The 15,105-nt window shown below is 36.0% G+C and overlaps 1 protein-coding gene across 1 annotated transcript; it reads right to left on the bottom strand.

Moving 5' to 3' along the window:
- Window positions 1-342: 342 nt before the first annotated feature.
- On the bottom strand, window positions 343-2,538 carry LOC109218840 (1-aminocyclopropane-1-carboxylate synthase 3). The gene is made up of 4 exons (XM_019383236.1): window positions 2,184-2,538; window positions 1,947-2,078; window positions 1,672-1,832; window positions 343-1,580 (listed from the first exon to the last, which is right to left on the bottom strand). The coding sequence occupies exons 1-4, from the start codon at window positions 2,328-2,330 to the stop codon at window positions 599-601; spliced, it is 1,422 nt and encodes a 473-aa protein (XP_019238781.1). The 5' UTR covers window positions 2,331-2,538; the 3' UTR covers window positions 343-598.
- Between the last annotated feature and the right edge of the window lie 12,567 nt (window positions 2,539-15,105).

Here is a 15,105-nt window from a genome sequence, read left to right as displayed (position 1 = left end):
AGAATGCTGCTTCTACGGATTTAACAACGTCGTATTTTTCTCCTCCCACCTTCTATATATTTGTCAACAGAAAAAAAGTCGGTTGACAAATAAATATTAATTAATTACTCGTAAGTTAAGTAAACCGGCCAACGTCCAACGTCTAACGTCGGCATGATAGAACACGTTGTTTTGCCGTTAATTCCGCCTCTAGCATGTAGCATGTCATTGCAATTAATTTGTGTATCATAACATGAGGAATCTACAATAAATAATATAGATCAAATAGACATGTTTAAATATCAGTACTCATTATCACCATCATGTGGATTAAATGATTGACATTTCAAGAAAGATATACTATGAGATAATCATGTAGTACTAATTTGAACATTGAACAGTTCAAGAAGATTCGCTGCAGATATCCGATCTTCGATACATTTACAAAAGTTATGATAAACCACTTCTCGTCCATCACATGGACAGAGTGCACCCTCTACATACAAAAATACAAAAAAGAAAATTAAAAAGTATTTTGATCATACAAAAAAATATTGGGAACTCAACATCTAAATGTTGAGTAAAAAAATCATCTGGACAAGGGTATGTTCACACTGGTCTATCGTTCTCTTTGACGGTCGTTAAACGATAGCCGAAAAACCCACTTGGAGAATGACTTCTTCTTTGAACTTGTTGTGTTAGATTGTTGATAAGTTTGATGACTTGGATTATTGTTGGTACTGATAGCAGTGGACTCCACAAAAGACTTCATACGTCGCATGGCGAGGTTTAGTGTATCCTCGGACATGTTAGCAAAACATGCACGAAACCAACCTGGTTCATTACAATGGCATGATGATCCAGGCGAAATGTTTAGGCCAACATCGTACACTATTTTCTTCCATAAGTCAATTTCAGCTTCAAATGTGTTAGAGCTAAGTAAATGCCTCATGTCAACCCAACAAAATAAACCAGCATTGCTTTCGAGGCAGCTAATACCAGCATTTTTAAGACCCCGTACAAGCATTGCATGTCGTTTCTTTAGCCTCTTCTGATTTTCAGAGATGTATTTTTTCGTGAATTTTTTGTCGGAGAGCATGGCTGATAGAAGGTACTGAGTTTGGGAAGAAACTAAACCGAAACTGGACATCTTTGTTGCCGCAGAGACAACCATCTCGTCGTTGGAGTAAATTGCACCAACTCTAAAACCGGGAAGGCCGAGATCTTTCGAAAGACTGTAAACAATGTGAACTCGTTCCCAAACTTGGGTTTTCATGTAGTTCTTTTCAATTAGAACTTCCATGACACTAACGAAGTTAGGCGAGTTAAAAACAGTCCCTGAATAGATCTCGTCACTAATGAGATGGATTTCTTTTGCGTCAATGAAACTAAGAAGGAGCTCAAGCTCATTTCGGCTTAGTGTTGTGCCCAATGGGTTTGATGGGTTGGTCACTAGAACACCTTTCACTCTAAGGTTTCGCCTTTTGGCTTCTAGATAAGCTTCTTCAAGAGCGGCTTCTGTAATTCTGAAGCCATTTGAACTTGTGCACTGTATTGGCACAATCTCAGCTCCAGTTCTCCATTTGAGGTCTCTGTCGAATCTGCATTGCATAATGCAAAAGAACCATCAGTAAAGAACGAATATAGGTAATTATTTTGTAGGACTAGTAATAACTAATGGAAGGTACGTACCCAGGGTAGTATGGGGTAGGAAGGAGAAAAGCGTCGCCTTGGTCAGCTAGACAAAACATGAGAGTTTCATTTGCGGAAGTTGCACCGGCTGTGAGAACGAGCTTGTTTGAATCAAAGCTTACTTTGTTTCCTCTGATTTCTGACATGAATTTAGTCATTGCCTGCATTATAATATAAACATAACAACGTGAGATAATGATGTCACACATACGTGTATATTCATAATACTTCAGAGCTACTCTACATGACTGAGAATAATTGATCACATCACATACATTCTTGAAAGCCGGAAGGCCATGGTAATCTTGAAACAGAGCAAGCTCTCTGAATATTGACTCTCCATTTCTCTTAAACCCAGCTGCGTCCGGGTTTTGTGCTAGCCATGACTCTAATAAATCAAAAGAGAGCTGCAGAAGAAAACATTATGTCAGAAGAAAGAATATGTGAATGCCGACAATCGGAGATGGGAATTTGTAAGAACAGAACAGAAATGAGTTTGTGTTTTTAATTACCTGATTCTCTGCAAGACCCATCTGGATGATTCCTTTAGGATTCTGAACTTCATCGTATGGGTTTTTCTCATACTCCTGCCATCCTAGGAAGTATGAAGAATCTTGTCCGTGAGAGTTGCACGTGGCTTTCTCTGACAGCAGCTTCATCTTTTGTGGTGTTAGTTTCTGGGTATATTTTTGTGAAATAAATATAGCCACAAAGCTTGACTGAAATGTGCCAGCAAGAAGCGAATTAATTAGGAAGAGTTGGACGTAACAAGTAATCACTTGGAAAAAGTTTGAGAGATTGAAGAAATTTTGAAAAAAAGAGTTTGATTTGGAAAGAATAAAGAGTTTAGATGGAATGAGATGGAGATGTTGTTGCTATTTGCTGGCTTATCCTATGCCTATATATAGGAGTTTTGCCAATGAAAGAAACAACATGTCAGCCAATCTCCCCATAATGCTTTGACTCTTAAGCACTTAAATTCCTTTTTAAACAAATACTAATTCTTTTTATTCTATGTCTAATTTGACGCGTTTTAGCACCGCTGAATTTGAGTGTTAAATGTATAGTAATTTAAGGACATTTATGGGTACCGTGTTCTCTAAGCTCATTAAAAGAAAGCGGCACTTACTTGGGACTTCAGTATAGCACTAATGTCTTCATTCTCTATCTAAAAGTATTTTAGTAATAGTTTAGACTTTGAGAACATAACTAATACTTGTACTCCTACTGCTATTGCTATTTGCTACTTCTTTAGATTAATGCATTTGAATATTATGAATAAATATTATTTCAAGGGTAAAATATACTTATGGGCTAGCAAGAACTCGAATGCATATACCAACAAGAAAATCTCAAAGACAACAATTGGTAGAAGTAAAAATTAGCCCATCTAAAATTTGGACCGACGGTGACCGTGCCCTGGTCCATTTGCTCCCTACGATTGGCCCATCTCTTACTGTGTGTCGGCCACTTGTCTCGCCGTCCCCGGTCTCCCCTCACAGGTGGGGCTACAAAACCCAAAACTCATTTTCTTATTTCTAAATCGTTTTACTACGTAACATTAATAGAGTTCAGTATAAACTTAAATTCTCACTTAATTCTTTTATTAAACCTTTACGTGTCGCAGTTCAGAAGAAACTAAAATCTCTTACTGTTCTTCAACATCAGTAGTAATTTTCTAATTTCAAGCAAGCTGGCACGTGACATTCAAGAGTTAAAAGTCAACCTAAGCCGTACGTCAACTAGTTGCCTACACTGAAATGCGCTGTCCAGGTAAAGAAAAGAACTCTTACGCTAGTCATAGCACAGCTGTATGCACGAGTTCAATTTGGTTTGCACATATCGAGCATTCACACGGCTTAATGCGTTTAGACCCAAATTGACATCCAATTTTCACATTTTTGTATAAATGACTCAATTATACTTTACTCAATTGGACTGATTCAATTCGTTTACGTTTAGCATATTGCATACTGCAAATTAATTAGAAAAATCGGAAATGGCAGAAAGCTGGTATATAAAACAGTGGAATGGTAGAGTTCTTTTTGGGGTATTTTCCGAATAGGGTATGGTATGTATGTATAAATGCCCAACAAAATCTTTGTTTTGCAATGGCAAAGTAGAATAATGACAAGAAACGCTAATAAAAAGTTTACTAAGTTGGGAAAGTATGAAAATAAGTACTGCATGATCAATTGAAATTCTGTACTTAATTCTGGAGTATCAACCACTAAAGCTCAGAAATTTATTGTATCGTAAATAAATAAATTCCGTCACTAGTAGTATTAGCCAACAGTTTATTTCAAAATTACATGACGAAGTGGATTTGCGAATATCAGGAGAAGGGATCATAAAAGATGAAGTTTCATCCACTAAAGATCAGAAATTTATTGCAAACGGGTAAACAAGCTAATTCCGCCGGTAGTATTAGCCAACTGATTTAGCTAAAAGGAATGTCTTAGTAAATATTTGGTATTTGCCTCAAAATCACATGGCCAGGGGTTTAGAAGGGTCTGGTCGTAAAGTTCAGTTCAAAGTGATCCTAAAAGAGAAAGGTTCTCTGTAAACTTTTTGATTGCCCTGGTTATTTCGTGTAGCAAAGTTAAGTAAAGAGCAAAGGGACTCAAAATTTCTAGCTTAATATAGTACGTAGTACTCCCTCAGTTTTAATTTATGTGAACTTGTTTGACCGGGCACGAAGTTTAAGAAAAAATGAAGACTTTTTGAATTTATGGTCCTAATTACAAGTCAAAAAGTGGTCCAGAATATTTGTGTGGTATTAAAAGCTTCTCAATAAGGGCAGAATTGGAAGTTTAAACTAAATTGTTTTCAAATATAGAAAGGGGTCATTCTTTTTGAACGGACCAAAATGAAAATAGGTTCACATAAACTGAAACGAAGGGAGTAATAAATAAAATATTGTTCGGTCTTACATAGAGGTATAGCATAGGATAGCAGGGTTGGTAATAGTGGTGTGCTACCGAAAGGGCGCTCCCAGATTTGGATCTCTTTTTGTCTCCTTATTACAAGTTTGAAAAATCTAAAAAAGTGAAAGACAACTCATGATCCTTGCTGTAGCAATGTCCGAATTTTTTACTTTATATTTCTTAGTTTTGGTGTAAAGGACCATTAGACTATGGGAAAACGGATTTCTACTTCAAGTCGATATCTTGACAAAATTAGAGGAAACGCACACTAGCGACAGAAATACTATCATCTTGATTTTTGAGAAAACAATGTTGGTGATTAACTGATAATACGGTTCTCAACCACTTTCTAGTAAGAAGCTACACTTTCAAATGACCACCTAAGCATTTTAGATTATCAGGAATAGCGGAAAAGAAGAAATGATTTATAGAAATGTGAAATTGCCGGAATTAATAAAGAAGTCTATCTGTTTTAAGGGAGAAAAATATATAAAAAACATTCAACTCCTTGCCGTGTAGAAGAAGTAAGGTTGTAATCGTATAGGTGCGGAAACAGGTAGAATTTGTAACATGTCCTCTAAAGTTTGTTCTAATCAATTAATTATCACCATGGAGCCTAAGTGACATGCATTAAGTCAGCGGCAGGCTTTGACCAAAAGCATATGACTCCCAAATTATTAATTAGGCAATGCGAAGTTGACATAATTGATGAGTTGAATTTAGATAAATTTTACATTATTAGGTAATTAACATAAAAGAAAATTACAAGTAATCATTCTTAAAATTAAACTAAGATTGATGACCTGAAATATAAATCAAGTTACATGTTAAAATACAATGTAAAAATTATTTAATGAATTTAAATCTGAGTTAATTACATAATTAGACGCTTACGAATATAATGGACGGATACGCTTATAACGTGCTCCAGTTCTGCCCAACACTGAGGCAGACTTGGTCCTAGAAATGGTGGTCTCGACTGATTGACTTAACCTCTGGATAAGTTTAATTAAGGGACAAGAAATGACATGATCCCCAGCTCTAAAAATGGCGTAGATTCTGTTTCCTAGGATTGACTGCAGTTGTCCCGTTATGGCTACAAACTTGGTTGATCTATCGTTGAGATTATCGTCGTTTGTAATGATTCTGACGAAATAGCTTCATGTTTAATGAGCTAGCTCACATGCGTCATGGTTGTAAGACTTGATACATATTTGTGAGTTGGAATTAATTCTTACTGGTCTGGCCTGGACCATAATGAACGAGTCTTCGCTTCTTGTATATATAAGTATATATAATATGTATGTTTCAAGTGTATTCCAATCTTGAAATAATTAAGCTGTCCAAGAGCACAAATTGCTCTTATATGCATGCAAGGCTTAATTATTTACTGTTAACATTAAAGATTTCATGCATTTTTCACTGGGATAATTTGGCAATGATCAACACAATATAACCTGCGTCAAAATAGTTTAACCTTTCAGTGTGGTAGTGCTAAAATTGTTTTGTTTGATGAGAGGATATTGGCGAGTGAAAGTGAAAGAAGGGAGCATGAAATGATTGAGTGAGGAAATTACATGTGGTTTGTTGCAAAGGAAGGGTGATTAGGGCATGTGAAAACCCTGTTTAAGTGCCCCCACAGAAGTAAGAGAATATGTACATAAGAATTGGGGGTCCATTGGAAGCCTAAAATGTAACTATCCCCTAGGCCAATAGGCTGCTCTTTGTGACAACGTAACGTGACAAATCACATTTATATTAGGTCCACTCCTCCCATTCCTAGCTGACTTCCTAGGAGACATTACCCATAAATGGACCATTTGCTTCCTCCCTTCAGTAACCGTAGCCCCCCCCCCCCCTCCCCTCCCTCACCACCCCCAGGGGGGGCGGTCAAACTAATATTTGCGACATACTTATATCAGAGTCAACGCCTGATCCAGCTAATTAATTGGCTTTTACATAGTAAAAGAAAGATATTAACTGATATATAATAATTGTAACAAGTCATTTGCCATGCATATTTTCATATTACTAATTTTACTTATTATATATGAAATGAATCGCATAACAAAATATTACCACTCTGCTACATGGTCAAAGTCGAAGAGTCGACTTTAATCAAGGATATCTTCAGTAACACAAATTGTTTCGTAGTTAGCATGCACTGACCTGCAAATCAGTCGTGTAAGTAATGTGATTTCTTCGTCTCACAGTTCCACGTCTGACTAGGTCATCCTAGTATTTAGGATCGATCACCACTACTTTGTGGTTCAGTTATATTATCCGATATGATCCTTGATAATTTTGTTGACAGTGTAGGAAAATGGTAATTCCAAAATTCTACCTATTATCTGAGTGTCTAAGAATTTGGATCATATACATGCATCTGAGAATAGAACAGTAATTGGATAAAAATTGTCATTAGTTTCTCTTAGTAATAGCTTATTTCATTGGCTACTTATATGTATCTATGCAAACAGTGGCTATTTCAGTTAAAGCTCTGAATCTAAATATATATAACAAAGAAAACTGAGCAATCTATACTTTGTCTATGTAAAAAAAAGAAGCAAAAATCTGTAGCGATCACAATACTTGTTTACTATTTATTGCCATAACTATAATTAAGCTGGTTTATGGATCTCCATCGCAAAAGATGGAAAATTAAAGGCCCATTCTTGACTTGAGTGCTAAAATAGCATTGCATATTTGCTTCCGGACCATATCTATGGTACAAATGTGATGTAAATTTCACACGCCGAAAGAAATATGAACATGCATGCTGCAATATAAAACTCAAGTAATTCAAGTTTTATCACCGTGTACATGTAGTTAATTATTTTGTTAGGTTTTCCCATGATTAATATTTTATTGAGAGAAAGAAGGGTTCATTAAGAAATATGGAGTGGTATGGGAAGCCATACTCTGGAAACGACCTTTATTTGGCCTCGATTTTATATTGAAGAGGGGGTGGGAAAAATTAAAATATCAACAAGCTAGCTTTTAGTTGCTTCACTGGACCAAATTGAATTATGTGTATATCTTCATCCTTTTGCATATATTCCCTGTTTGACAGTCGCATTTCAGGAGAAATTTTGCTCTACTATAAATATTCCAATAGTGGCGCTGGGGAAGAACATGTTTAATTCATCTTTAGTTACGCAATTCCTCAAATTGTTGCCGTGCCACATTTTCGTTTCTTTGGAGACTATAGAACTTGGTCGTGCTTAGATTAGGCACGCAGCTTTGACAATTTTGGTACTTAAAGAGTAAATATATAGACGCGATTTAGACAGAATGGAACACAAATGATCTTAATTTTACCTGTTTATTCCATACAAACTTGGACTATATAATGCTTCACCATTTATTTCCGTATAATATTAGATAAACTCAATGCTATGTGAGTCTTCTCTGCATAATCCTTGACCCCACTAGCTTGGTGAAGTTGACGCAGCTTGATTTTTAACGACAGTGACTCAAGTCATCACTCTATCTAAGATGTTAGATCGACAACCATTACGTTGTTATCCTTGGTACTAAATGATAATCCATATCCACAATGTAAGTTTGTTCAAATAGAGGTTAACTAGTATTTACGGCGTAATTTTTTTTTTTTTTTTTTTTTTTACATTATCAGGTCACCTATAAGATAATTACAGTTAATCCATCAATAAAAAAAGGACTCGCAACATAGAAAAGGAGATGAGTTATGTAGTACAACAAATTCAAACATATTAATAATGTAAGTTTTTTCATATATATAAGATAAATCCAATCAATTAAGAATGTTTAAGTAGTTGGTATTTATGATAGCAGGACCCATGACGAGTCTTAGTCCTACAATGTTTCTTTCATGCACGCATTCTTGCTCTTTCTCCTTCCATTTTATTTTACTTTATTATGAAGTTTAAGATGATAGTTTGATCAACTCGCTATTTAAGCAGTGAGAAAAATATTGTAGTGCTAGTTGAAAGTTGTGAATGCTGTTTAATATTATATTGGAGTTCATTACTCAAAATGGTCATTCAACTATCTCAAATTATCTGTTAAAGTCACTTTTCTTTCGTTTGTAACAACAAAGTCACTTAATTATGACTATAGCACTTAGAAGGTCACNTTTGGATTGTCAAATACCTATTTTACTCTCTAAATTATCAATTTTTTTTTAACTTTTTAAATATTAAATTTTTTTCTTTTTTAATCTACATTGTGGACTTACATATAGAATAAATATATTTTACTTATAAAATAAAAAATTAGTTTTCAGCTTACGTGCATGGAATGTATATTATACAATCTTTATTTTCTTTCATTCTCAATTGTGTAAATAATTTTTTGAATTTTTGTTGTTAATACTAATATTATTATTACAAACAAATTATTTTAATTAAATTTTTTACTATGCTCGTTATTTTGTTATTCCAAGCATTATATAAGCTTAAATACTTTTTATTTTTTAATTTATAAACAAAATTTGTTTATTCTATAGGTAAGTAAATAATATAATTAAAAAGGGAAAAAGCATAATATTAAAAAATTAAAAAAAAAAGATAAATATTTATAATTTAGAGGGTAAAATAGGTATTTGAAAATCCAAAATTTGAAAAATTTAGTTGAGTGACCTCCGAGTGCTATAGGCATAGTTAAGTGACTTTGTTGTTACAAAAAAAAGAAAAATGACTTTAGCTGATAATTTGGGATAGTTGAATGAACATTTGAGTAATGCAGTCTATTATATTGCTCGTATAATGGCATAAGACAAATTGAAATGCTTCAAATTAAAAGGAACATCCTATAAAGTAACGGACTGAATAACATTTTTCACATATATAGCAAATAAATCACATATATATTCACATCTTAATCAGTTGTCTTCGTCAAGCATGGAGGTGTAGCAAATAAACTCAGACGACAACGGATTTAAGCTTGCAAATAATGCTATAGCTTAGCTGCATTGGCGAAACAGTAGTCCCAGCCCAGCTATACACCATTGGCCCCTTTGCTTAATTCCAGAATTCACACTGCTCAGTAAGGAGAATTATATCGATTGGGACTATTCCAGCTGAGCCTGAAAGCGATGAGCTTTTTGTTGGAATTCACTTTAATGCGGTGTTTGTCTTCGTTTATGTCAACACCTTGCTCTATTTATTCTACTTCCTACCCATCTCATACTCCGACGTTCGAGCTTAATTCACTTCCTTCCTTCATTGCTAAATAACCTTATGGACCATTTTGAAGAGTACGTTAGTCTCTATTTGTTTCAACAATTTGACAAATTGGTATGTCACAACTTGCGTGTGACTTCTCCAAATTGAGACAATATATAAAAATGATATAATTATCAGTATCTAATTGGATAACACCTTCTTCTTCTTCTTCTTCTTCTTCTTTCCTTCTTCTTTTTTCTTTTTTTTTTGGCTTTTCTTCCCAATTGCTTATAGATTCGGATTGAAGTTGTTTGCTTGTCACCAAAGGCGGAGCTAGAATTTAAGTTTTATGGGTTCAACCTGTAAAATTTTTAGTATTGAACCTATTGTATTTTTAAAGTTATGAGTTCATATTGTTATATATTACAATATTAATAATTTTTTGCACATAAATTTATGTTTCGTGTCAAAAGTACCGGGCTCAGTTGAACTCGATGCTGATTGCATCCGCCTCTGCTTGTCACAACTTCACAAAAAACCCTCCCCCAAAAAGATTTAAAAATGTGTCTATAGACTGCCGAATATGTTGGATACTATAATGTTTGTGGTTGGAGATTTAAGGTGATATGGTTAAAAGTTTGGTAAAAAAAGTATTAGGGGACACACTAAATTGATAGAGTAACAGAGGAAAAGATAAAAAATCTTTGCGCAAATACAAAATTGGCCGATCGATCGAAACTAATTACTATTATTAACCAAAAAGTATATAAAATATGTATATTATATGTATATAATAACACACACACACACATATATACACACACATTTTATCGGAGGGAAGTGCACGGTTAGCCACTAATAACACATGTATTTACTTTTAAGCCACTGTTTAAAATGTCTTTAGTCTTTAGCCACTGCTTTAATAAACTTTAACTCCCGGACGAAAATACCCTTCTGCTCATGTCCTTAACTTTTGAACTTAACTTCAGGACTTCAGGACTACATGCCCTTAACTTTTGAACTTAACTTCAGGACTACATGTCCTTAACTTTTGAACTTGTAATTGTAAGTTCAGGACCAAGTGTCCTTAACTTTTGAGCTTATTAATCTAAGTTCAGGACCTATTGTCCTTAACTTTTGGGCTTCTTAGCCTAAGTTCAGGACCTATTGTCCTTAACTTTTGAGCTTGTGAGTCTAAGTTCAGGACTTCAGGACCTATTGTCCTTAAATTTTGAACTTGTAACTGTAAGTTCAGGACCTATTGTCCTTAACTTTTGAGCTTGTTAGTCTAAGTTTAGAACTTCAGGACCTATTGTCCTTAACTTTTCAACTTGTAACTGTAAGTTCAGGACATGTCCTTAACTTTTGAGCTTGTTAGTCTAAGTTCAGGACCAAGTGTCCTTAAATTTTGAACTTGTAATTCTAAGTTCAGGACCAAGTGTCCTTAACTTTTGAACTTGGAACGCGAATTTCAGGACCAAGTGTCCTTAACTTTTGAGTGTTTGGACATTACCAAGAGTGTAATTCATATTTATTGGATTGAAGGGACACAATGTCGAGCAGCTTTGGAGATGGATATGCGACGAGATCGGATGAAGAAGGTTTTGGAGGCATCTATGGAGGAAACAAAGAGGATGAAGAAAAGATAATCCATGGAAAAGCCCTTGGTAATGGTTTATGTTCTATATTTATCTTCTTGCTCTTAATATGTCTTGTAATGTCAATTCATCTATTTTTTATTGATAAAATAGAGTATGATACTAATCAAGGAAGTGAAGTCAAAGAGAAGGAGAAGGCACGTAATCAACGTCAAGCAGCATGAAGAAAACCGTCATTCCTGTTTAGAATAAAGGGTAACACAGTCTTTTTATATTAATTTTAATAGACTAGTAACTACTATTGCTAAGCATTGAAAATGCTGGATAAAAAGTAAATACCACTTTAAAAAGTAGTTACCCCACACAATTTTTACTTTTATCGGCTAGTATTTTTGGGATCGACTAAAAATACATTTCTCGAAATCTATGTAGCACGGGCCCACGGGCCAATAGGACCAACCCAATGCAATGATTAGAAAATCTAGTAAAACCATGTGTCCAGAGGTGCCGCATCAGGGGAGGCACGGTGCTGATTTGCTGTTCTCACTGGGTGGGCTACCACTGTTGGAAATGTCCATTGGGCTACATGCTGAGCTAGCCATTAATTTGACAACTAAACTTTCCTTGTAGGATTAGAACAAAAATGGCCCAATTGTAAGATACAAGGCCCAGAACCTGTCTAACAAATGGTTCGATACCCATGTTCATATGTCGAATCATGTAAGTCAGATGCTTCAGAACCTGTGACAATATATGATTAATTGGTTCCCACAAGTTGTAATTAATTTGAAAGTTTGGAGGTGTAGCTGAATATGTAAAAATTTATCATTGGATTCCTTTGTATAAGGCAGCCACTGTACTAAAACTTAGAGGGTGTCTCTTGGATTGAGAACTCGCAATGTTGGTAGCATTATTTGGATCCCTCTATGGGTAGCATTATGTTCCGAATTAGAGAGAAAAGAATGTAGCCTAATATCCATGTCAATTGACAATTAATCCATCTTCTCTGAAATTCTTCGAGGGGATTGGAGCAAAAAGACGTATTTGCATAAGAATTTTTATTTTGTAATAAAACAATAAAAGTAGAAGAACAATATTGCAGAGAAAGAGAGAGTAATTCTTATGGATTTAGGTTGATTTACAATGGGGTAACACTCCTCTATTTATAGGGGAAAAATGACTTAGCCACAAAGTAAAACTCTCTAAAAGGTAGACATTTTCTCTAATTACAATTCTATTCATAACACTCCCCCTTGAATGTCTACTCAATAAGTAATGTGCCTCGTTAAAACCTTAACTAAAATAAAAACCCAATGGGAAAAAAATCTAGTAAAGGAAAAAGAGTACACATATCTAACAATACGCTTTTTGGTTGCCTCGTTAAAAACCTTGCAAGGAAAACCCAGTGGGACAAAACCTTGTAAGGGAAAAAGAGTGCAACGCGTATTAAACTCCCCCTGATGAGAGCAACATTTCACATCCTTGAGCCTTCGCATCCCAATCTTGTGCACTAGCTTCTTGAAGGTTGAAGTCGGTAGAGATTTTGTGAACAAATCAGCCATATTATCACTTGAACAAATTTGTTGCACATTAATATCACCATTCTTTTGTAGATCATGTGTGAAAAATAACTTTGGTGAAATGTGCTTTGTCCTATCTCCTTTTATGAATCCTCCATTCAATTGGGCTATGCATGCTGCATTGTTTTCATACAAAATTGCGGGTAGTTTGTCACATTTCAAACCACATTTGTCTCGAATAAGATGTATTATAGACCTCAACCACACACATTCTCGACTTGCTTCATTGTCACGACCCAATTTCCAAACCCGGTCGTGATGGCGCCTCTCGTGAAGACAAGGCCAGCCAACTAACCCAAATCGTCTCTTTAACAATTTTTAAACATAAATGAATAGATAAATACAACTTAACGACAATAATAACCAGTATTTACAACCCAACACAACCCAAGCGGGGTGTCACAAGTCACGAGCATCTAAAGAAACCTGAACACAACTACAGGGCCAATATTATACAAAAATAAATTCTGGAATGCTAAAGACAACGTCCGGTGCCGCGAACGCTGGCGGTCACCTTACTCAGCTACAATAGTATCAGCTAATAACCCGCTACCAGGTGAACAATACCTGCAACTGCACGCGAGGTGCAGGGAGTAAAGTGAGTACTCCAACTCAGTGAGCAATAAAAGTAAATAATAACTGAGCGGTAAGAAATTAGGTAAAAGCACTCCATCATGCTATATAAGACAGTGCAAATCTTTGAGAAAACAATAAAACCGTGAAAATCCTTTAGAAAATATCTGGACTCAGTTAAAACTTCTTTTGAAAATATCCTTTCCAACAGTTAAGCAAATGAATGCGTAATCAGATAGTGCAAGTCAGCACATAAGTCAGCCCCTCGGGCACAGCACTCCACTAACAATTAACACCAGGGCGTCTGGTAAACAGTGCAAGAAGTAGCATGAATGCCAATGAAATGAGAGTGCTGAATGTCATGACACGTATTACAAACAGGAACCAATGCATGAATGCAATGCAATGCATATAACCGCTGCGGCGTGCAGCCCGATCCATTTGGGTACCCGCGCTCACTGTGGTGGTTCAGACTCCGGAGGGGCTGCTACAGCCCAAGCGCAATATCAATATAACACCGCTGCGGCGTGCAGCCCGAGCCATCCATATATCCAGAAATCACTATAACTCTGCTGCGGCACGCAGCCCGTTCCATGCTCAGTCCAGAAATGCACATAAGCCCCTTGGGCAATAATAAAGTAGCAATTCTCAGCTCAAAACGTCAGTAAAATATCATTTAAGTTTTCAAATCATGAAAAATGGCTGAATTTGCAAAACAGTATTAAAACCCTAGACCGAGGTCAAATAATATGCAAAGTAATGCAAAATCAGTGATATCAATCCTTGAAGGATTCAAATAATCGGCACGAAGCCCAAAACATGGCAATCAGCCCAAATCATGATGATAACAAGTAGTTTCAGTCAAATACGTAGTAATTTCATCAATCGGGACGGACCAAGTCACAATCCCCAACGGTGCTCTACCCCACGCTCGCTATCCGGCGTGAAGTCACCTCAATACAGCACTATGATGTGCAAACCCGGGGTTTCAAACCCTCAGGATATCATTTACAAGTATTACTCACCTCGAACCGGCAAAATCCCTAGCTCGCGACGCCTTGGCCCCTCAAACCGGCCTCCACGCGCGTCGAATCTAACCAAAATCAGAGCGGATACATCACAATATGCTAAGGGAACAATACCCAATTGAAAACAATCGAGAAATAGCAGAAATCTCGAAACTAGCAAAACCCGAGCCCCGGGCCCACTTCTCGAAAAATTACGAAATTCACATCACCGGATTCCTCGTCTCGCCACGAGTCCATACATATAAAATTCACCAAAATCGGAGTCCATTTGACCACTCAAATCCCTAGTTTAACTTTCTTAAGTTTCAAGCCCTAACCTCCATTTTTACCCTTTAATTCCTTGGGTTTTCAGTGCTAATCCATGTTTATACACAATAATATCATAATCTAAGTCCAAGAATCCATACCTGATGATAGCCCTCAAAACCCTCTTCAAAAATTGCCCAAAATCTCCTTAGTCCGAAGTCCATAATGTTTCTTCTCTTTCAAAATCGTGAAAACACTGTTCACTTAAACCCAGCCAGGTCTCCGCTTCTGCGGTTGGGATACCGCACCTGCGGTTCCCGCTTCTGCGTCAAAAT

Source organism: Nicotiana attenuata, unplaced genomic scaffold (genome assembly GCF_001879085.1).
Source record: "Nicotiana attenuata strain UT unplaced genomic scaffold, NIATTr2, whole genome shotgun sequence".
Classification (NCBI taxonomy): domain Eukaryota; kingdom Viridiplantae; phylum Streptophyta; class Magnoliopsida; order Solanales; family Solanaceae; genus Nicotiana; species Nicotiana attenuata.
This window is presented reverse-complemented; position numbering and strand designations above follow the sequence as displayed.